The sequence below is a fragment of the Hyperolius riggenbachi genome, chromosome 5, assembly GCF_040937935.1.
Source record: "Hyperolius riggenbachi isolate aHypRig1 chromosome 5, aHypRig1.pri, whole genome shotgun sequence".
In the NCBI taxonomy this organism is placed as follows: Eukaryota; Metazoa; Chordata; class Amphibia; order Anura; family Hyperoliidae; genus Hyperolius; species Hyperolius riggenbachi.
This window is the reverse complement of record NC_090650.1, coordinates 257326469-257350131: the sequence shown is the minus strand read 5'-3', so window position 1 is coordinate 257350131 and position 23663 is coordinate 257326469. Positions and strand designations below refer to the sequence as shown.

Here is a 23663-nt window from a genome sequence, read left to right as displayed (position 1 = left end):
TGCTGTGTTACTTCTACGCCAGATGTAACAGGACACGCACCTTCCAAAAAGTTCAACTTTTGCCTCGTCGGTCCACAAGGTATTTTCTTAAAAGTCTTGCCAATCATTGAGATGTTTTTTTAGCAAAATTGAGACGAGCCTTAATGTTCTTTTTGCTTAAAAGTGGTTTGCGCCTTGGGTATCTGCCATGCAGGCCGTTTTTGCCCAGTCTCTGTCTTATGGGGGAGTCGTGAACACTGACCTTAATTGAGGCAAGTGAGGCCTGCAGTTCTTTAGATGTTCTCCTGGGGTTTTTTGTGGCCTCTCGGATAAGTTTTCTCTGCGCTCTTGGGGTAATTTTTGTCGGCCGGCCACTCCTGGGAAGGTTTATCACTGTTCCATGTTTTTGCCATTTGTGGATAATGGCTCTCACTGTGGTTCGCTGGAGTCCCAAAGCATTAGAAATGGCTTTCTAACCTTTACCAGACTGATAGATCTCAATTACTTTTGTTCTCATTTGTTCCTGAATTTCTTTGGATCTTAGCATGCTGTCTAGCTTTTGAGGTGCTTTTGGTCTACTTCTCTGTGTCAGATAGCTCCTATTTAAGTGATTTCTTGATTGAAACAGGTGTGGCAATAATCAGGCCTGGGGGTGACTACAGAAATTGAACTCAGGTGTGATAAACCACAGTTAAGTTATTTTTTAACAAGGGGGGCAATCACTTTTTCACACAGGGCCATGTAGATTTGGAGGTTTTTTTTTTTCTCACTAAATAATAAAAACCATAATTTAAAACTGGATTTTGTGTTCAATTATGTTATCTTTGACTAATAGTTAACAGTTTTTGATGAGCAGAAACATTTAAGTGTGACAAAGATGCAAAAGAATAAGAAATCAGGAAGGGGGAAAATAGTTTCTCACATCACTGTATTTACATATTTATTTATTTTTTCAGTGTTCTCACTTCACCTGTCTCTGAGCGGTATATTACAGCACAGCTTGTTTACTCGGAACATTTTTTTTTCTTGTAGGTGAGAAGCCTTTTAAATGTGAGTTATGTTCTTACGCCTCCATAGATTGCAGCTCCCTGCGCAGACACATAAGGACCCACACGCGTGAGAAGCCTTACAAGTGCCAGCACTGCTCCTATTGCTGGTATGCTTTTTCCACTCCTTCTTTCTCATTAAAAATCCATTCTTCCACTTCTGATCTGATAATGGTTTTACAGAACTGTATGTTCTCTTACCATCCAGGATGCCTAACGAGTGTGCTGTGCTTTTAATGTATAGAAATCGGAGATTTATGCATGCTCCAAGCTTAATTCTCCTGTGTTGTAGTTTGTACTTGTTCTATAATTTGCATTCCTCTTTATTTTACAGCACTACATAATATGTTGGCATTTTATCAATTAAAGATGACGATTTATGTAATCCATTGCAGGCTTAGTTCTGCATGTTTCTGCAATGTGTGACCAGTGCTATAATAGAAGAAGCTGCTACTTTTTTACCCTTCTTTTTTTTTTTTTTTTTTTTGCATTTCCGATTGATTGAAATACCATTTTTATATACTGTAGATTGGTAATGATTCTTTGCCAAGTGCCTTCAGGGGCACAGGGGAGCCGCAGGTAGCAGCAGCACCCAATCGAGGCCATGCTTGGTTTTGTACTGCATCAGGCAGTTCAAGACTTTCTGCTGCAGTGGCGAGATCAATATGAGAGTGGTATGACCGGTAATTGATCAATATCTGGACGATGTTTTTTTTTCTTTTTTACCTGATCTGCCAGTATTTGTCCACCTTTTTATGAGTACTTTTTGCTCATTGCTAAATTGTCAGATAAAATCACAAAATTCTTAACCTTTGCACCTTTGGCCGAACTTCAGAATTGGACAAAGAGTAGAACGGTTGCCCAGAGCAAGTCGGGTTCAAACTATGAAAGCAACGGCTTCATTTTTACGCAAAAGGTGGATCAGCGCAACACCAGGCCGCCTCCTAATGGCCCCCATCAGAGATGCGCTGAGCCCCCACAGGAACTACAAACGCACCTTGAACCCAAACAGAAGCTCTGCATATACACCAAAAGCATGGCTGTTAAGTGGGAGCAGCTGACCAAAAACGAATTACATTAGTACATAGCAAGGAAATGAGCAGCGCTACTTAAAAACAGACTAGTGCCTACCTGCAAAAGAGTGCAAGCCCCACTTGTGGGGTTAAATACACACCGAGCATACACATGACCTGTCTACCACTAGAGGAGGATGTTGGCTTCATTTTTACACCACCCAGAAATGCCCTCTACTACACAGCATGTAGTTCTATTTTATAGCACACTGCCAAAAACACACCAGTCATCAAAACCTTCTTTCCTGCGGTACCAGCCAAGTCTACATCTGGTTTACCCTGTCGCTCCGCGGACTGGTGACTATAGACCTTTTGCCAGTATCACGGCCAGCTGATCTCCCTAAGCAGGGGGCCACTTCAATTCAGAGCAAAGGCCAGCAGCTTGGGAGATATGAGCCTGCCGTTCCTATCAACATAACTGCTGCTAAACAATCTGGACGTCAGACTATTAACAGGGAAACCCCTGCAGCCCAGGAGCTTGATCACTCACGGGTGGGTTTGTCTGTTCCGTCCGGTGGCTTGCCCTCGGCTGTGGTGCCCTGCTCTGTGCCTTCCTTTGGCGCCGGTTTGCCTCCGCTCCGGCCGCTCGCTGGCGTGCCTGCTGGCGCTGTTCCGGTTGGTGTGCGTGCCCCTGGAATGTCGCGGGGGGTTGTGTCACCCTCAGATGGTGTGGTGGCGCTTCCTGATTCTCCAGCCCTGGAGGGCCCTTCCTTGGTTCTCGGCGGTGGCCCAGTGCGGACGGCACTTCCGCGTATGACGTCATCGGGCGCCCGCCCAAAGAGCTCGGCCTCGCATTTGGATCCTACTGAAGTTGTGGCTGCACGCCGGCGCCTCTCCCTTCCTGCACAAATGCGGACATGTCCTCCTTCCAGGGATGCTGCCAATGTCCAACTGCAGGCTCTTGATGCACAGGTGGAAGTCCGGCCGCATTGCATCCAATTGGTAAGAGGCTTGCTGGATGATCTGTGTGTCACTCAAAATCCATATACTGTGGGGACTGATACTTTACCTTTCACCTCCCAATTAAATGATGCTTATGAACAATCGCCAGTTAACTCTCATTTACGGCCCACTCTGCATGATGCACTGTATAATTTGGGCCAGAGCCAGGTATCAGAGACTGTTGATTCTACTATCGTTATGCCATCCACACAAGTCATACATAACCCTGTAGAGACTATTCCCTTGGCAATTTGGACTATGATCCTGAGAGAACTTCCAAATTTGCAGCTGTTTTTTCTAGGACACTGGGAACTTCCTCAATTCAGTCAGATGTTACTCTCAAGTTGGCATTTACCCAGCTTGAAAATTTAATGCAGAAGGAAACACGTGTTTGGTGGGACCTCACTAGCTTAAAGAGAACCTGAGGTGTGTTTAAAGAATGTTCTCTGCATACAGAGGCTGGATCTGCCTATACAGCCCAGCCTCTGTTGCTATCCCAAACCCCACTAAGGTCCCCCTGCACTCTGCAATCCCTCATAAATCACAGCAGTGCTGTGAGGCGGTGTTTACATCTGTAGTGTCAGTCTCGGCTGCTCCCCCGCCTCCTGCATAGCTCTGGTCCCTGCCCCTGTCCCTTCCCTCCAATCAGCAGAGAGGGAAGGGATGCAGGCGGGGACCGGAGTTCTGCAGGAGGCGGGGAGAGCAGCAGACTGACACTATAGAGATAAACACAGCCAGCTCTGACAAGCTGTTTGTCAGCAGCGTGGCTGTGATTTATGAGGGATTGCAGAGTGCAGGGGGACCTTAGTGGGGTTTGGGATAGCAACAGAGGCTGGGCAGTATAGGCAGATCCAGCCTCTGTATGCAGATAATATTCTTCAAACCCACCTCGGGTTCTCTTTAAAACAGTATGTAGCTGATATTATACCGCGAGGTCTACGCATTAAGAAGGTCCCTACCACTGTATATTCTGACGAATTTGTTATTGAATGGAATGCTATACTCTCTGATTGTTCTATTAAACTCATGAAGCTCATTATTGTATACGAAGAACAACGATTGGTGGATTTGCGTGCACAGGTGTCTGAGATTAGAGGAACTCTGACAAAATTTGATACTTTACAGCTCCACGATGAGCTCAATAAAAGACTTAAAGAGATTATTGAGAAGCTGGAGTCTATAATCAGACACTAAGCGTGTCAAATATTTACGTGATGTCGAGGACTATAAAAAGGGAGTGGTTTACGAATGGGGTCGCTGGGAGAGTATGCCCAGGTCTCCTAGACAGTTACCCCGTCAACCTAAGTCTAGGCCACCTAAGAAGGTGACCTTCAGTTCCCCGGAGGCTTCCGACTCTCAGTCTGATTGGTCGGATGCCTCGGGTCAGGGACAGCGAGGTGCCTCTAGTGGCTTAGCAGTGCCTTCTATTCCAACTGATCCTATTCTTCCGCCAAAAAACGGTTAACCCCCTGCTCCTCGCTCCTATTACAAGAAGTTCAGGAGATACAACAATAGAAAAGGTAAGTGCCGCACCAGACGAGCGGGTTTAAAGCATCGGAAATTCCCCGGGCATCCCTCTACTTGTAATGCTTTGCATTCGGTGGTGAATCTTTCTGCCACCATTTTGTCATCTGAGGAGATTGCCATTCTCTCCCGGGGTCTTCCCTTTGCTCCAACCCACCATTTTAATCTATTCGATACGATTCGAGATGTAAATAAATTTGTTAGATCGGTCCTTCTAAAGAAACATTTTTTTGAGGCTGAGAATATGGAGGTGAGGCAGACTGAGGTGAGGAGGGAAGGGTTACCAGACATCCAGACTTTTAAGGATACAAAGTCTCTTTTACATTTGGAGCAGTTGCTCATTGAGACCGTACCTACTGTTTCTGTCGAGGATGTCTGGGCGGTTCCTATCCGCAATCCGGCCTTCTATCCTGCTTCTGCCCGTACTCCATCAGTGGATGCATTTCAGGACGTTGTTGAACAACAGCTGTTGGAACTGGCCTCTTCTGCTCAAAAGAACATGAAGGGTTCCAATTTGTCCGCTCCAGAGCGACAGGCCCTAATTGCCCTTAGGCGAAATCCTCGCATTGTTATACGTAATGCAGATAAGGGTGGGGCAGTAGTCGTTCTGGATGCGGACATTTATAGGAACGAGGCCCTCGGGCAGCTTTTGGATCCAAATATATATTTCCAGTTATCCACTGACCCTACAGAAGAATTTAAGAGGATACTTTTCTCCTTACTGTCTTTAGGTGAGAATACCGGTGTCCTTTCTCCTAGACTAGTCCAATACTTGGCTGTACCTTGTCCAGTCACACCCATTTTCCACCATCTCCCTAAAATTCATAAACCGGGCTTTCCTCCAGAGGATAGGCCAATTGTGGCTGGAATTGGCTCTCTGGGGGAACGCCTGGGAGATTGGGTGGATCTACACCTGCAGCCTTTGGTGAGACGATTGCCTGGTTACATTCGTGATACTCAGCATGTGTTAAGTAGCTTGAGGGATTTTAGGTGGGTGGAAGGATACAGTTGGCTTACAATTGATGTTAAATCTTTATATTCTTGTATCCCCCACCACCTTGCCCTTGAGGCTATTGAGTATCATGTAACCAGGTACTCGTCATTTTCGACGGACCTTCGGACCTTTGTCGTGCTTGCTGTTGAATATTTACTTGCCCACAATTATTTTCTTTTTGATTCAGCATATTTTTTACAACACTGTGGAGCCTCAATGGGTGCCAAATTTTCTCCCTCTCTCGCCAATCTGTATATGGTTTGGTGGGAGGAGCTCCACTTGTTTTCTGATCAGAATGTTTTTTCTCACCATATTGTATGGTACGGTAGATATATCGACGACCTCTTGGTTGTCTGGGACGGCACGCCCGACGAGGCTTCTGGGTTCATCGATTATCTCAATTGCAATCTTTTTTGAATTTGCAGTTCACATTTTCATGGGCCTCATCTCAGATTAGTTACCTGGATGTTACCTTGCTGGGGAACCCCGTTTCTGGCACGGTGTCCTCCTCTACCTATCGCAAGCCCTGTAGCGGTAACACTACGCTTAGGGCCAATAGTTGTCATCCTCCTCACACCATCCGGGCAGTACCGGTAGGCGAATTTGTCAGGGCTTGCCGAAATTGCTCTGACATCGGTGCACTGCGTAGGGAGATGGATATCGTGGAATCTCATCTTTTGGAACGAGGTTACCCTCGTTGGTTGATTTCGAGGGGTAGGAGCCTGGCCCTTGGTAGGAGTAGGGATCAGTTACTTGATTCATCTTCACAACCTGGTAGTGGTCACGGAACTGATAGCACGGTTTTCGTGACTACTTTCAGCTCGGAATTCAACCAGGTTGTGTCCATTATTAAGAACTCATTGCCGATCTTATATGCAGATGAACGGATTCGAGATGTGCTTAGGAAGGGAACCAAATTCGTGAGCAGACGTGTTCCTACTCTTGGTAATATTCTCTCTCCCAGTTTATTTACCTCGGGTTCCCATCGTCCATGCTGGTTGGACACAGTGGGCTCATATAGATGCGGAATGGTTACGTGTCAATACTGTGCTGTTCATCATATTACTAAATCGGTGGTCTCCTTCCATAACCACAAGACTTTTATGATGAAACAGTACATCAATTGCCACACTCAATATGTTGTCTACTTGATATCATGCTCACTGTGCCATACCCAATACGTTGGGTGTACCACCCGTCACCTGAGGGAACGCATTTCAGAGCATTATAGAGGGCCTGGTTGGCTCACAACTGGGATATCTAATGTGGCCCATCATTTTACACAAATCCATGCTGGTGACCTGTCCTCCTTTTTTTCTTTTCAGGGGATTGAACGTGTCCCCAGACCGTCACGGGGTGGCGATTGGAAAAAACTATTACTTACTAGAGAGGCCTTTTGGATCTTTCAATTGGGGACACGTGCACCACATGGATTGAATACTAGATGGGATTTGAATTGTGTTATTTAAGTCATCCTGTTTGGGTTTCCATTGGGGATTTTTTGCCTGGGCCCTTGCCTCTTGACACATTAACCATTAACCATTTCTTATGTGTGTGTTTTTTGTGGCAGCATTACTTTCTGCGTGCACATATGATTACACTCTATGTATATGTATCTATATGTATATATTTTTTATGGTCATTTTGTGCTGTCGGATTGTATCCTTTTCATATGCATTATTATGCTTTTAATGCTGTAGGAATACATCTGTTTTTCCTGTTTTTAGCTCTGCCTCTCTTCACTTCATTGATGGAGTGGGAGGGTGTGTCGTTTGACCCACCTGTGCTAGGGGTGGGATTTAGATTATATACTCATTGGGCCATATGCAATTCATTTTTTCACCTGAGTTTTCTCCTAGGAGATAATTTTTCATCTTTGATTTAAAATAACTCTCCAGCACTTTTTAACTGAATAAGTACCAAAAAGTTGGTGATAAAGGGCTATCAAAATTATTGTGAGTATTTTCTTGCTTTCTGGTGACTTAAAAGGCATTTTATTGACAAGTTTAAAATTATCACCTAGGAGAAAACTCAGGTGAAAAAGTGAATTGCATATGGGCCATTGTGCTTTTAACATGATCTTGTGCTATGATTAAGGACCTGCGTGTCCGAAACATGTCAGCTACCAGGCTGTTCAGCTTTTATATTCTCCAATAAAATTGGGACTATATTCTACATAGGATTTTGTGCGGAACTTCCATCCTTCCTTTGCTTATAGCACACTTTGTTCAGTAATGTCAAAAGCTGGTTCTTTGTTCTTGGTTTTTCTTTTTTTCGTTCAGCATAATAATTGTTTTCTTCTTTTATTTTTCAGTATTCAGAAGAAAAGTCTTGACCTACACATACGCCGCCACCACACCAGGGAGATGTTCCAATGCAGCTTTTGCCAGTATTCATCTCCTGACAAGCAATTACTTCATAAGCACACAAAGAAACATCACGTCAATGAGAAGTCCCAGCTTCCCAGCTCTGAGGCTCCTAGCAGCTGACATACGGCCTCTGAATTATTATTACATGAACTTATTTGAACTACATGTTATATTTACTTGGGTCAGAAACCTATCCTCTGGACTGAGCATCACTTTTTTATGAGGTTTCTATATCTTAGCTAAGGCAGCACTAGTGGGCTACTTTTGCAGCTTTGAGATTCTTATCTTACAGAAGTTCTGTTCATGGCATTTTACATTCAAATAGGAAACCTAGTTATAATCAAGGGCTTTGCTTATCACAAATTTATATTTTTTCAGTGTTCATTTCTTTCCTAGCGGAGGGGAAACAGAGAATTTAATTACAGAAAATGATTTACTATATCGTCATTGCAAGGTATAAAATGCATGTATAGAAATAATACTGTCATGTTCAGTAAAATGCTATAGGATATTTGTGAACTCTTGGTTGTCAGTCAGATGGGAATGCTTCTGATATTTCACATTACTAGGAAGAGCTGTATCTTCTGACCTGTCCCATTTCACAGTAATGCATACCGTAATGCATGTACGCCGCTGGTGAGTTGGGCACAGGATGAGCTAAATGACAGCTCATTCTGCTGCCGCTCATATTCCCAGTGACAAATACTATTCCCCTCCAAGTTGTGGCAACTCGGAGGGAGAAGTAATTTGGGGTCTGGTGATCCCCAGAATCCTGAATTACCTGTGCCCGAGCATGCATTATGGCACCATTGCTATAGCGCAGCTACATGGTCAGCGCCGAAAGAACCTGCTTTGCGGGGGACCTTGCTCCCTTTATACCATTGGACTATATCGTTAAGCTTGTGTTTCTAGATCATCAGTGCTTGACATCCTTTTTTTTTTTTTTACCTTACTCATGTATGGCATTTTCACATGTATGACATTGTAATAGGTCCTTATTTTCATGCAGATTTAATGCATATTCCAGCTTGGATCAGGGCCAGTGAAAATTGTTAGGAAGTGCACTTGATTTGTCAAATTCTAAGCTGCATCCAGTTTGCTTTAAATTTGCATGCAATCTGGGATTATTACTATCTCACTGACCATCACCATTTGGTAGGAGTAGTGATCTTTCTCCTGGAGACTTTGGCACTAGCATGCACAGTATGGGTGGAATTCTGCAGCTGATAGAAAATATTTTCTTGCCGTTAACAATTATGATTATAGGTACCATTCCAAATCCTTGCTGCCGATTCGGATGTTGAGACAAATCCTTGCACTAAAGCTTTGTACACACTTAATGTCCCTTGGCTGAAAGGAACATTCCCAGTCCTATTGGTCAGAGCTCTACTGAGTACAGGTGTTTTTCGGAGGTCAGTGTCTCCACCCAGATGGATCCTCTTCTTGTTCCTGAGGGAATTTCAGAATTTGATAATCACATCTAAAGCCCCTCACACAGGCTAGATGTAACTAGGCCGAAGCAGCCATTTACAATCCTCTCAACTGAGAATCTAGCATGTGTATGGGGACCCCAATTCTTCTTGTGGTTGCACATTATACCCCACCTTATCTATACTGTTGGAAGCCTCTGCATCGTGCGCTGCGTTACTGTGTCACACCTATAGACAGTATGCATCACTCTGTTATACCAGAGCAGCGTGTCTGTGCGGTGCTCTTCCCACCAGTGTCAACCACAGGATTGAGCTCCATCCTAATGGCGACACTAATGAAGGTGTGTATGTACCTTTAACTAAAATCTATTTAAACCTAAGGCCCTTTGATTTCTGACGAGGGAAGAGTACAAGAGCTGCACCCCATCCCATAGCTAGCTTATTTTTCTGTCACATGGACCTCAAAGTGGTGGCAGCAATTAGACCAATATCTTATCAGATTTCTTCTGAATCTGGTAGAAGATAAATATCACCCATATATCGATGATTTACCTTATGTGAATGGTATGAACATGCATAACGTATTGTTGCAATACTTCCATGGGTATAATTAGTCTTTTTTTTTTTGTTTTTTTGTTACAGAAATCAAGGTTGACTGTAATTTGAAAATGAAAGGTCATATTAATAGCATTACCTTAAACTGGTCAGTAAATCGGATACATATCCAGCAGTGGATGGATAGTGTACTGGTTAAAGGCTCTTCCTCTGACACAGGAGACCGGGTTTTGAATAGCGTCTCTTCCTTTTGAGTAAGCCAGCACCTATTCAGTAAGGAGACCTTGAGCAAGACTCTCTAATGCTGGGCATACACGGTACATTTTTGCCCGTGTAATCGAGCCGCTGGCTCGATTCAGGCGAGTCCCCACGGGCGCCCGGATCGATTCCCGCTCGTCCCCGCGGGCGCTTCTTATCTTTTAGTTTTTCACCATTGTCTTGCCCGCGGTATCGAGCGGGGAATCGATCCAGCGGGTGATCGGACATGTCGAAATGATCAATCGAGCCATCAGCGGCTCGATTACACAGTACAAAAACGTACCGTGTATTCCCAGCATTACACTTCTCTTTCCTTGTGGCTGCAGCTCTGGCGCTTTGAGTCTGCCAGGAGAAAAGCGTGATATAAATGTTCTGTGTATTGTCTTTTTATATAAATATATTTTTACACTATATTGATTTCAACTTAAAGCAAAGTCCAAAATTACATGTAACATTCTTTTTTTTTTTTTTTATTTCTCCGTCTGCTCAGTTGTTGGAAGTAATTATTCTTGAACCTTTTTATCCACCATGTTAAAGTGAAATCTAAAACAAAAAACAGATTCTTACCCAAGTAGAGGGAAGGCTCTGGATCCTATAAAGCCTTCTCATTCTCCTCCCGGTCTCCTCATCCCCCCGCAGGCCTCTCTGTTAAAATCGCGGGAGACTTCTGCAGTTTTCAGAAGCACTCGGGCTTTCAAAAACTGGCAGCTCTGTACTGCGTGAGAGAGGGCAATCACGCATGCACAGTATGGAGTGGCCTGTCTTCGGACCCAGAGCCTTCCCTCTCCTTAGGTACCGTAAGTATCTGTTTTATGTTTTAGATTTCACTTTAGACTCTCTTTAAATATATCAATAATATATTTGTTTTTATATTTTGTTTGGTATATAGCAATATGACAGGCAAAGCCAATATTTTTTTTACATATTTAACTGAATTATATGAATTTATGCAGCTTCAGAATCTGTTAAGTTAGAAAACTAGAACTATTATAGGATGTTATATGACATGAATGATCAGCAAAAAAATAAATTAGAATCATCTCTGCAGATATTTTGATGTACCACAGAGATCTCAGGGCTAAAGCAAACACCATAAAGATTTTTCAGAAGTGTTTTATGGAAAATATTATTGATTTTAAAACTTAATAAAATTATTTTATGGATTGACTAAGATTTACATGTATTATTATTTTTTTATTTATATAGCGCCAACATCTTCCGTAGCGCTGTACATAATACAAACAAATAATGGGGAACAAATATACATAAGAAATACAAGACACTGTACAGTCATGACATTGAATAGCATAAATACAAATACATACATAGTTAATATGTAGTTGGTACATGTGTATATGTTAAAATTACAGCAGTATGAGAAACACTAGGAGGAGGTCCCTGCCCTTGCGAGCTTACAATCTAGAGGGCAGTGGGGAGGAAACAAAAGGGAAGGAAACATAAGGATTAGTGGGTGAGCCAGTGAGCCTTCAGTGCTGCCTATAGCAAATTATAGGCTTGTCTGAACAGGTGTGTTTTCAGAGTACATTTAAAGGTTTCCAGACTCGTGGCATGACAAACCGGTTGAGGGAGAGAGTTCCAAAGGAAAGGGATAGCCCGTGAGAAGACTTGGATGCTAGAGTGAGAGGAGGTGACTAGGCTGGAGGACAAAAGGGTCTCCTGTGAGGAATGGAGGGTCCGGGCGGGGAGGTATCTGGAGATTAAAGAGGAAATGTATGGAGGCGATAGCTTGTGTAGAGCTTTGTATGCAAGCTTGAGACGTTTTTAAACTGGATCCTTTGGGCACCTAGTAACCAATAGAGGGATTGGCAGAGAGGGGCTGCCTCAGAGGATCTAGAAGAGGTGGATGAGACGGGCAGCAGAGTTTAGTAGGGATTGGAGAGGTGCCAGTCTGCTTTTTGGTAGACCACAGAGTAGGGTGTTGCAGTAGTCAAGACGGGAGATGATTAGGGCATGCACAAGCATTTTAGTTGCTTCTTGTGAAAAGAAGGGACGGATTCTGGAAATGTTTTTGAGATGGAAGTAGCAGGAGGTAGTTAGTGTTATGTGGTTTAAAGGAGAGCTCAGAGTCCAAAGTTACCCCTAGGCAATGAGCTTTGGGGGTTGATGCTATTGAGGTGTTCTCTACATTGATTGTGACAATGGGAGGTGGAACAGAGAGCAAAGGTGGAAAGATCACAATCTCCGTTTTGCTCATATTATAGTTTGAGGAAGCGGGATGACAAATGTAGATACAGTGGATAGACATTCGGTTACTTTTGATAGTATTGTGGAGATGTCTGGGGCAGAACAATACATTTGGGTGTCATCAGCATAGAGGTGATATTGAAACCAAAAAGTGCTTATTATTTGTCCCAGGCCATGGGTGTTAAGGGAAAAGAGGAGGGGTCCAAGGACGGACCCTTGTGGTACTCCCACAGACAGTGGGCACGGAGAGGAGTTGGTATTGGCATAGGAGACCATGAAGGAATGTCCAGACAGGTAAGAGTTGATCCAGGAGTGTGCTAGGCCCTTGATGCCCAGTGTTGAGAGGGTCTGGAGAAGTAGGGTATGATCAACAGTGTCGAAGGCGGAGGATAGATCTAGAAGTATTAGTACCGAGAATCTGCCTTTGGCTTTAGCAACTAGGAGGTCATTGGCAACCTTAGTGAGAACTGTTTCTGTAGAGTGTTGAGGGCGGAAGCCAGACTGGAAGGGGTCCAACAGGGAATTAGCAGAGAGAAAGTTAGACAACTCTGAGTAAATGTGGCGTTCCAGAAGTTTGGAGGCAAAGGGAAGGAGAGAGACTGGGCGGTAATTAGAAAGGACAGTAGGGTCTAAGGAGGGTTTTTTGATTAGGGGTATTATGATGGCTTGTTTAAATGAAGAAGGGAAAATGCCAGTGTAGATGGAAAGGTTAAACAGTGTTGTTAAAGCAGGAATAAGGGGGGAGGAGAGCTGGGGATAAGATGAGGGAATAGGGTCCAAGGCGCAAGTAGTGAGATGAGCTTTAGAGATTAGTGAAGATACACTGTTCAGTTAAGGCAGAGAAGGTTGTTAGCAGGGAGGAGGTTTGAGTGAGTGGTTATGTAGAGAGGGATAGTTGATAGAAGGGGAGCTGCTGGGCAGAGAGGAAAAGAAGAGGTGATTGGACCGGTGAAGAGGGTTGCTTTTAAAAGCTGTTCTGTAGTGTTTCAATTTTGCTCACAAAATATGTTGTAAAGTCTTCTGCAGACAAGCATGTGGTTGTAGGGGGAGGCGGGGGGTGTAGAAGAGAGCTGAAGGTGTTAAAAATTTGTTTAGGGTTATTGGATTGTGAAGAAATAAGTGTAGAGAAGTATGACTGCTTTGCAAGTGAGAGAGCATCCCTGAGCTGGAGCAGCGTGTTTTTATAATGGACGAAGTCTTGTGCATTGGAGCTTTTCCTCCACTGCCGTTCTGCTGTCCTGGACTGTCTTTTCAGATGTTTGATGGGTTCAGTCAGCCAGGGCTGTCTGTTGATGTGGCGGGGCGGAAGTTGGTGAGAGGGGCGGCTGTGTTCATGACAGCGGTGACTGTGGTGGAGTAGTAGATGGATGCTAACTCTGGGTCAGTGTAGGACGACAGGGAGCCCAGGGGGTTTTAGAGAATCGGCTAGGGAGCAGAGGTCGAGGTTGTGATAATTCCTGTATAAGCGTGATGGCTGCACTACAGTAGCTGGAGGAGGCAGGGAGGGGCTGATTGTAAAAGTTATGAAATTGTAATCTGAAAGTGGGAATGAAGAGTTATTAAATGTGGAAACTGGGTAGAGCCAGGTAAAAACTAGGTCCAAAGTGTGGCCATCTTTGTGGGTGGGAAATGAGGACCACTGGGAGAGGTCATAGGATGAGGTGAGTGAGAGAAATTTTGTGGTAGTGGAACAGTTATTATCTATGGGGATGTTAAAGTCCCCAATGATGATGGAAGGAATGTTGGTGGATAGAAAGTGGGGAAGCCATGCGGAAAAGTGATCAATGAAGGTGGAGGCTGGTCCAGCAGGACGGTAGAGGACAGCAACCTGGAAGTGGTGAGGGGAGTAGATGCGGACAGCATGAGCCTCAAAAGAAGAGAAAGCCAGAGAAGGTGCAGGTGCAAGCGGTATAAAGGAGCAGTGTTCAGAAAGAATTCCCACCCCCATGTTTGTCACCCGATCTAGGTGTGTGGCTGAACTTGAGGCCACTGTATGAGAGGGCAGCTGGAGACACAGTATCAGATGGGGTTAGCCATGTCTCCATGAGCCCCAGGAAGGTGAAAACATAAGTGATGAACAGATCATGGACGTGAGCTAGTTTGTTGACTACAGAGCGGGCATTCCAGAGGGCCCCAGATATGTGAGGGGGAGAGCTGGGAAGGCAAGGAATGGTGATCAGGTTACTTCGGTTAATGTGTGTGGAGGAGTGAGGATGGTCAGTGCGGGATGTGGTGTTTACCAGAGTGCAGTGAGGTATAGGAGAGGGTCCTGGATTGGGTGATGTGTCCCCAGCAGCAAGTAGGAGTAGTAGGCAGAGATGAGAGGAGAGTATGTGATTTGTATGTGACAGAGGGCTGTTTAAGAGATGTGGAGGAAGGTATGTGTGACTTGAGAAATAAGAATAGTTCATGAGTAGAGAGAAGAGAGGATGGTAGTAGCGAAGGAGCAATGTAAATGTTGTTGCTGGCAGCGGGAGGGGTGAGTGATGTAGGTATTTTGAGTTGTGGGGCTGACAGGATAATGGCTGTAAAAAGGATATTAAACATTTTGCAAGTTGGTGTGCGTATAATTAGGCAAAATAAGTGTCAGAGTTAAAGAGTGCAGGGTAGTTTGTGTGAATTTATCAGGCGTATGTGGATGGTTGCAATGAGGGTAGGTCAGGGATTAACAAACATGAGCTGATGATGGAGGTCTGGGAAATCAAAGAGAAAAGATCATACCAGTGTTAAATCAGCAGATGAGCAGCCATGGAGAGTTTTTTTGTGTTTGTTCTCATCTGTTCTCTTCTGGTTCAATTCTGGGCTAATTCTGGGTGTCTTATACACCCTTTAAGATTATGCCCTGCTGACCAAAGGTCTTGCTGACCTTTTTGAGATCTACTGATATAGGTCCTAAGTGAGTTTGAATTTAATAGGCAGACTGATATCAGGTGAGAATTTACTAGCCAATTTGTCTCACGGGGCAGGGCTAGTCAAGCATATGCAAAGCTTCTATTGAACAGGTAAGAAGTAGCAGGAAATGGCCTCAGTTAATTATGTTTACCATTTGAGAAAAGAAATAAGCAATGCAGGATTCAGAACGCAGATCAATCAATTAGTCAGAGGATATTCAGAGGATCTTACATAGAGTCAAATGCATACCTGCAAGAGAAGAATATTGTGATGTCAGTGCAGATGGATAAATAGATCTTCAAATTTAATTAAAAATTGTCGGTACCCCGAATAAAGGTTCTGCTCAGAGTTCTCAACACATGTATTTCAACCACTCGATCCTCTTAGTGCTTTAAATTGCTATTTTATTTTTATTGAAAAACATCCTTTAAAATACTTAAGCTGGGGGGCGTGGCCGGAGCTCAGCATGGATGGCAGCAGTGTGAAGAGCTCCTGATCCCAGCCAGCAAAAGCGACACATTAAAGCATGCCAGGCGGGGAAAATCGGACCCAAACCCCAGCGGAGGAGGAGATGGAAGCCTCCAGCACCTCACAGCAGGATATCCAGCGCCCACAACGCATCCCCGACATGTTCAAGCGGAGAAGACCTGGGCCACATGGAGAACAAGATGGCGCCGGCTCCTCCAGGACGCGTAAGTCCGCTTTGCCAGTACGCATGACGAACGCGTCCCATAGCAATAAACAGGCGGCAAACGTACAGAATTCCGCATCCAGCCGCGGAAGCGCCTCACAAGTACCCGCTAAGCAGGCATCCAATGTGGCCCTGACCCGCAGCCCATCAGCCTCAGAGTCCTCTGAACAGGGGATACCCTCCCCCACCTTTCTTAGCCCAGCCAAATCTAAGCCCAGGCTGTCAGGCCCGGTAGACTCACAGGCAGAAGCTCTCTCCCTGCTCACAGCAGTCACAGGCCACAGCAGTGCATTTGCAGAGATTCCTGATTCCAATCAGCCTGTGGACCGTGCTTTTCTTAAAGATATGATGATTGCTCTGGAAACCTCCATGTCAAACAAGATACTGACTATAGCAAACTCTATGCAACAGTTTTATGATGATCTAGGAGCTCGTGTATCACTTACTGAAGACAGTGTCTCCATGTTAATTGAGGAACATAATAAGACTGTTACTGAGCTTGAACGCCATGATTCTGCTAACGAGGCTACTCAGCTGAAGATTGCTGACCTAGAGGACCGTAATCGCCGCTGTAATCTTAAATTCAGGGGCATCGATGAATCGATAAATAGTGCACAACTGAAGGGTTACTTGATAGAAATGGTCAGGTCAGCGGTACCTCAGTTTTCCAGCATTGAGTATACAATTGGACGGGCTCACAGGCTGCCTAAGCCCGCTTTTCTACCTGAGAGGATTCCTAGAGACTCCATAGCATGCTTTCAATTTTACCATGTTAAAGATGCTTTTTCTTCTTTCATGCGTCAGAATAGGCAACTTCCGGATCCATATAGCAACATCAAAGTCTTCACTGACTTGTCACAGTTCACGTTACGACGACGCAGGTCCCTGGCTCCTTCCCCACTAAACTTCTACTTTCCTGTGATGGCAAAGTCCACGTCATATCTACATTGGAGCAAGGAGTGTCTCTTTTGAACTCCCTAGGCCTACAAGTCACTCTCGCTCAATTGGAGAAATATCGTAAACAACCATTGAACAACGCTCCCCGCTCTTGGCGCTCTAACACTTAAAATGGCAGGGAAACGGTCCTTCACCGCTGCACCACTTTAACTGTTCTTTACCCAATTTGGGTTTAGTGATACGGGTATTACCCCCCCCCCCCCCCCCCCTCTCAGTGTGGTCCTGGTTAAGCCACTGAGAGTTTCTGGGCCTACTAGTCGTGGGACAGTTAGGAGTGATTGCCCAGAGATAATGTTGATTTTATGTCTCTTTTATATGTTTTGGTTTAAGTAGCTATGTTCCTGCAATCTTAGTATATTTGAGTTTTTCTTCTCATTCCACAGGAGTCCTGTCTATTCAAAAAGATAATGAGCCACAAAGTGTAAATGCTATATTGTTTATCGTTACAGTTTTCTCATGCCTAGACTGTTCAATATGATAACACATAATGTCCAGGGGTTAAATGAGCCAGTCAAACGTAGAAAAGCATTTCAACATTATCAGAGCCTGAAAGCCTCAATCTTATTTTTACAAGAGACGCATTTTGTTAAAGGGAACCAGAGAGGAACGGGGGGTTGAAAAAAGAAAATGATTTTATACATACCTGGGGCTTCTTCCAGCTCCATAAGCCTGAATCGCTCCCACGCCGCCGTCCTCAGCTTCCTGGATCCGCCGGTACCGGGCCCGTCACTTCCGGCGGACGCGGCCAATTGTCCGCATCACAGGGGCTCCCTCCATACATGTACGCATGCGGCAGCGCAGTAAGCAGCCACATGCGTATCTGTATGGAGAGAGAGCACCCTGTAATGCGGAGAATTGGCCGCGTCCGCCGGCCGACTTGCCGACTCGCGGCAATGACGGGACCCGGTGGCGGCGGATCCAGGCAGCGGAGGACGGCGGCGTGGGAGCGATCCGTGCGTATGGGGCTGGAGGAAGCCCCAGGTATGTATATTGAATCCTCTCTGGTTCCCTTTAACTCTAAAATACCCACTTTTTTGCACCGGTCATATAACAAGGCCTATTATGCCTCATTTACTAAAAAAGCTAGAGGAGTTGCCATAGTGTTTCATAATTCAGTCTCATTCACACTTATTGATTCCTTCATGGACCCGGAGGGCAGAATTTTAATTCTCAAAGGTATTCTGGAGGGTAAAGCTGTTACATTGATTGTTATGCTCCCAATGCCTCTAAAACTACCTTTTTACAACTTTTATCATCCCAACTGGATAGACTATCCTCAACACACTTGATAGTTGCAGGAGACCTCAATGCGGTAGCTAATCCACTTCTGGATAGATCGGTTCAATCTCCTTTTGCGCAAACCTTCCCGAGAAAACTCACTAGCTTCCTCTCTAGAGCTAAAGTTATAGACATATGGAGAGCCCATAACATCGGATGTAGGCAATATACCTTTTTCTCTCACCCTCGTCAATCCTATGCCCGCTTAGACTACATTTACTTGTCCCCAATACTTGCCTCCAACTCTTCCTCCTCGGATATCATTACTTGTGGTTGGTCTGACCATCATATGGTTCAGTCCTCCTTGACTGGTCTTGGCATACCCTTCAATCCCGGCAACTGGAGACTCAACGACTCTCTTTTGGCTGAGGATTCAGATAGACAATCTGTGATGGGAGAGTTGGAGGAATATTTCTTGTTTAACAATGAGGATAACACCTCCCCTATTCTAAGGTGGGCAGCACATAAGCCAGTTCTGAGAGGTATCTTTATGACAAAAGCTGCACAGGCAAAGAAACTAAAATCACAAAGAATTCAGACATTAGGGCCCTTTTCCACTAGCAATCGCAATCACAAACGCCAGCGATTGCGATTTTTCATTAATTGTTATGCGATTTGCGATTTTCATTTGCATTGCATTATCATTGTAAAAATCGCTCCAGCAAGCGATAGCGATTTGCGATTAGCGATTTCCAAATCGAATCACTGTAGTGGAAAATACTGCTCGTGATTTCTATGATAAAGTAACAACCCTAGCGATTTAAAAATCACTAGCGATTTGTGATTTTGCGATACAGCAATCACAATCGCTCTAGTGGAAAAGGGCCCTAACAGCCGAACTAGACTTACTATATAAACGACATTATGGAACAACAACTAGGGAAATTTTACATGAAAATAACCTGAAGAGAACCGAATTGAACTCTATACTAGATAACTCTCATGCCAAAGCGTTGACGTTCTCCAAAGCAAAGTTCCTCCTACGAGGCAATAACCCCTCTACTCAGTTTGCACGTAAATTAAATCAATATTATAAACCCCCACGTTTTTAAATTAAAAAGTCCTGGAGGCGGAGAGGAGGTACTACCTCCTAAAGTCTTAAATATTTGAGGAATATTATAAAAATCTGTTGGGAACCGAAATATCATCCAACATTACGGAACTTAGAGCATGGTTGGACACCTTACAGTTGCCCTCCCTCTCACTAGATCAGCTGCATGCTCTTAATGCTCCGATCACCCCCATGGAAGTATTAGATTCAATTAAGTCACTTAGATCCTCTACTGCCCCGGGCCCAGACGGGTTTTCTCCTTTATATTATAAAAAATTTGCTGACACACTATTGCACCCTCTGACATCTATGTTTAATGCTGTTCTCCATGGTGAAAAACTCCCTTCTGAAATGCTATTGGCCAATATGACCCTGCTTCCTCAACCGGATATGGATCACTCTACCCCGGCAGGAATCAGACCTATATCTATCCTTAACAATCATATCAAACTCTTTGCTAAAATCCTAGCTTCTAGATTAGGCTCTATGGTGCGTGATCTTGTCGCTCCTACTCAAACTGGATTTTTCCCAGGCAGGCAAGGCTCTGATAATGTTAGATTAGCTGTTAACATTTTACAGGATGCTGAACTTAAAAACTCAAGGTTTATGATGTTGTATTTAGATATTAGTAAGGCATTTGATTCAGTGGGTTGGCAGTATTTGACCGCTGTTTTGGAAGGCTTTGGCCTAAATGGCCCTATAATTACAGCAGTTTCAGCATTGTATGACTCCCCATCTACAGTGATCCGCATCCCTGGTGCATCATCTGCTCCTGTTCAACTCAAACGTGGGACCCGTCAGGGTTGCCCTCTCTCCCCATTGCTATTCGCTCTCGCTCTAGAGCCTCTGGCGGTGGCGATTAGACGACATCCTGACATCCATGGTTATGGAATTGACAATATTAAATTAACCTTGTATGCTGACGATGCTCTCCTGTTCTTGACTAGACTTATAACAACCATGCCCAATTTGTTCCAAATACTGGATAAGTTCGCCATATTTTCTGGCCTTAAGGTAAATCCCTCTAAATCCACAGCCCTCCCGATTAATCTCTATCCACATACAATTAAATGGTTAGACTCTACTTACGGGTTCAAATGGAGTAAAACTAAATTTAAATATTTGGGAGTTTTTCTCACACCCGGCTACGGGGACCTGTACAGTACTAACTTCTCACATGCAGTTAATAATATTACTCAACTCTTGAAAACATGGTCCTCATTTAAGGTTTCATGGCTAGGTAGATGTGTGGCATGTAAAATGATCATTCTCCCCAAGCTGTTATATTTGTTCCGCATGCTCCCAATAACTATATCTAAAAAATCTTTATCTAGCATACAGTCACAGATTAATAAGTTTATTTGGGATGGCAAACCAGCTAGAATTAGAGCACAAGTCCTGTATAGACCCCCTTTACAGGGTGGTATTGGTTTACCCAGCCTATGGCATTATTACTTGGCTTCTAAACTTAGTCAAATCTTAGATTGGGGAATAAATTCTAACCCCCAGAGTATCAATTTGAATCTACCACAGTCTTCCCATTTTACTTATCTACATTGGTCACGGTTGTATCTAAAAGAGACATATCAACTCTCGCTGGCAGGAACAGGATTGTATCGTCACTAACTAAGCTGTGGATCTCAATTGTCACTTCATATAAGCTCATGACCCTTCCATCCTCCAGGATCTCTATTTTTGGTAATCCTCGTTTTATTCCGGCTTTTAGGAACCCACAACTGTTTTCCTGGTGGAGGGATAAAGGCCTTTTTACTGCTAATAAATTCTGGATTAGGGAGGTTCCAATTACATTTAACATACTCAGATTTAGTCAAGACGCTCCCCCGGAGGAGGTATTCCGCTTTTGTCAAATAAAACATTACTTCTCCTCCATTTTTCCTTCACCCCCAGAGTTTGAACCTTCAATGTTTGAGTCACTCTATTTTGGATTTTCACGACGAAAAGGATTAATTTCATCCCTATATGCCCAGTTGCTAGGTTGCGATAGTGAGAATAAATTGATATATATGAGAGCCTGGAGCGCGACTTAGGAACTCAATTTGATCTAACAGATTGGTCTTATATCCGAACCGCTGTCTCTGGTGTAGTCAAATCTAATATGGTTAAAGACACGGCGCTCAAGATCTTGTTTCGCTGGTATTACACCCCGGCTAAAATTCATAAAATATATCCCTCGGTCCCATCGACTTGCTTTAGAGGGTGTGGAATGGAGGGAACGATATTGCATGTCTTTTGGGACTGCCCCAGAGCACAGTGGTTCTGGGACTCATGGAAAACCATGATTAGGGAGGTGTTTGGCTTTCCGGTTTCGTTATCCGCCTCCCAGGCCCTGTTATATACCTTCAATGATGATGTGCCAGGTAGATTTAGGCCTTAATATAGATATATGCTACTAGCCGCTCAGTGGTCAATAGCCTTCAAACGGAAACCCACAGATCTAGAGTTATCACTAGTTACCCAACGTCTAGACCTAATGATGATAATGGATCGGGTATATTTTTATAGTATTGAGCATGACAAGATTTGATCTCATTTGGGAACCCTGGAAAACATATAGGAGTTCTTAACCACTTCCCGACCGCCGTATTGAAAATTGGCGGCCGGGAAGTGGACCCCGCAAGGACCAACGTATAGACAAATGGCGGCGGTCCTTGTAGGGGCATGGGCGGAGCGATCGCGTCATCCGTGACGCGATCCTAACCGGCGCCTGTCACCGCTCACCCGCCGCAACATCCCGCCAGCCATACGGAAGCGCCGGCGGGATGTTAACCCGACGATCGCCGCATACAAAGTGTATAATACAGGCTGCCTCCTGCCCTGGTGGTCCCAGTGTCCGAGGGACCACCAGGGCAGGCTGCAGCCACCCTATGTCGCACCCAAGCACACTGATTTATCCCCCCCCTGCCCCAGATCGCCCACAGCACCCCTCAGACCCCCCCTGCCCACCCCCCAGACCCCTGTTTGCACCCAATCACCCCCCTAATCACCCATCAATCACTCCCTGTCACTATCTGTCAACGCTATTTTTTTTTACCCCCCCCCCTGCCCCTTCCTGATCACCCCCCCCACCCCTCAGATTCTCCCCAGACCCCCCCCCCCCTGTGTACTGTATGCATCTATCCCCCCTGATCACCTGTCAATCACCCCCTGTCACTGCCACCCATCAATCAGCCCCTAACCTGCCTCTTGCGGGCAATCTGATCACCCACCCACACCGATAGATCGCCCGCAGATCCGACATCAGATCACCACCCAAGCGCAGTGTTTACATCTATTCTCTCCTCTAAACACCCACTAATTACCCATCAATCTCCCCCTATCACCACCTGTCACTGTTACCCATCAGATCAGACCCTAATCTGCCCCTTGCGGGCACCCAATCACCCGCCTACACGCTCAGATTGCCCTCAGACCCCCCCCTTATCAATTCGCCAGGGCATTATTTACATCTGTCCTTCCCTGTAATAAACCACTGATCACCCATCAATCACCCCCTGTCACTGCCACCCATCAATCACCCCCTGTTACTGCCACCCATCAATCAGCCCCTAACCTGCCCCTTGCGGGCAATCTGATCACCCACACACACCAATAGATCGCCCGCAGATCCGACATCAGATCACCTCCCAAGTGCAGTGTTTACATCTGTTCTCTCCTCCAAACACCCACTAATTACCCATCAATCACCCCCTGTCACTGCTACCCATCAGATTAGACCCCTATCTGCCCCTAGGGCACTCAATCACCTGCCCATACCCTCAGAACGCCCTCAGACCCCAGCCCTGATCACCTTTCCAGTGCATTGCTTGCATCTATTCCCCCCTCTAATCACACCTTGAGACACCCATCAATCACCTCCTGTCACCCCCTAGCACTCCTATCCATCAGATCAGGCCCTAATTTGCCCCGTGTGGGCTCCTGATCACTCGGCCAAACCCTCAGACCCCCTTCCGATCACCTCCCCAGTGCATTGATTGCATCTATTTTCCCCTTTAACCACCTCCTGAGACACCCATCAATCACCTCCTGTCACCTCCTAGCACTCCTATCCATCAGATCAGGCCCAATACAACCTGTCATCTAAAAGGCCACCCTGCTTATGACCGGTTCCACAAAATTCGCCCCCTCATAGACCACCTGTCATCAAAATTTTCAGATGCTTATACCCCTGAACAGTCATTTTGAGACATTTGGTTTCCAGACTACTCACGGTTTTGGGCCCGTAAAATGCCAGGGCGGTATAGGAACCCCACAAACTGACCCCATTTTAGAAAAAAGACACCCCAATGTATTCTGTTAGGTGTATGACTAGTTCATAGAAGATTTTATTTTTTGTCAAAAGTTAGCGGAAATTGATTTTTGTTTTTTTTTCACAAAGTGTCATTTTTCACTAACTTGTGA

At 44.9% G+C, this 23663-nt stretch overlaps 1 protein-coding gene across 3 annotated transcripts in view; it reads left to right on the top strand.

The window, feature by feature from the left end:
• LOC137518675 (gastrula zinc finger protein XlCGF26.1-like) overlaps positions 1 to 11343 on the top strand; it is a 45187-nt gene extending 33844 nt beyond the window's left edge. For 2 of the 3 annotated variants that reach the window (XM_068236827.1, XM_068236825.1), the window contains exons 6-7: positions 1012 to 1135; positions 7873 to 8130. In XM_068236827.1, the coding sequence (XP_068092928.1) occupies positions 1012 to 1135; positions 7873 to 8047 (299 nt within the window). In that variant the 3' untranslated portion in view covers positions 8048 to 8130. Of the gene's footprint in view, positions 1 to 1011; positions 1136 to 7872 lie in introns of all 3 variants that reach the window. The other variant, XM_068236826.1, reaches the window with a different exon arrangement.
• Positions 11344 to 23663: the final 12320 nt, after the last annotated feature.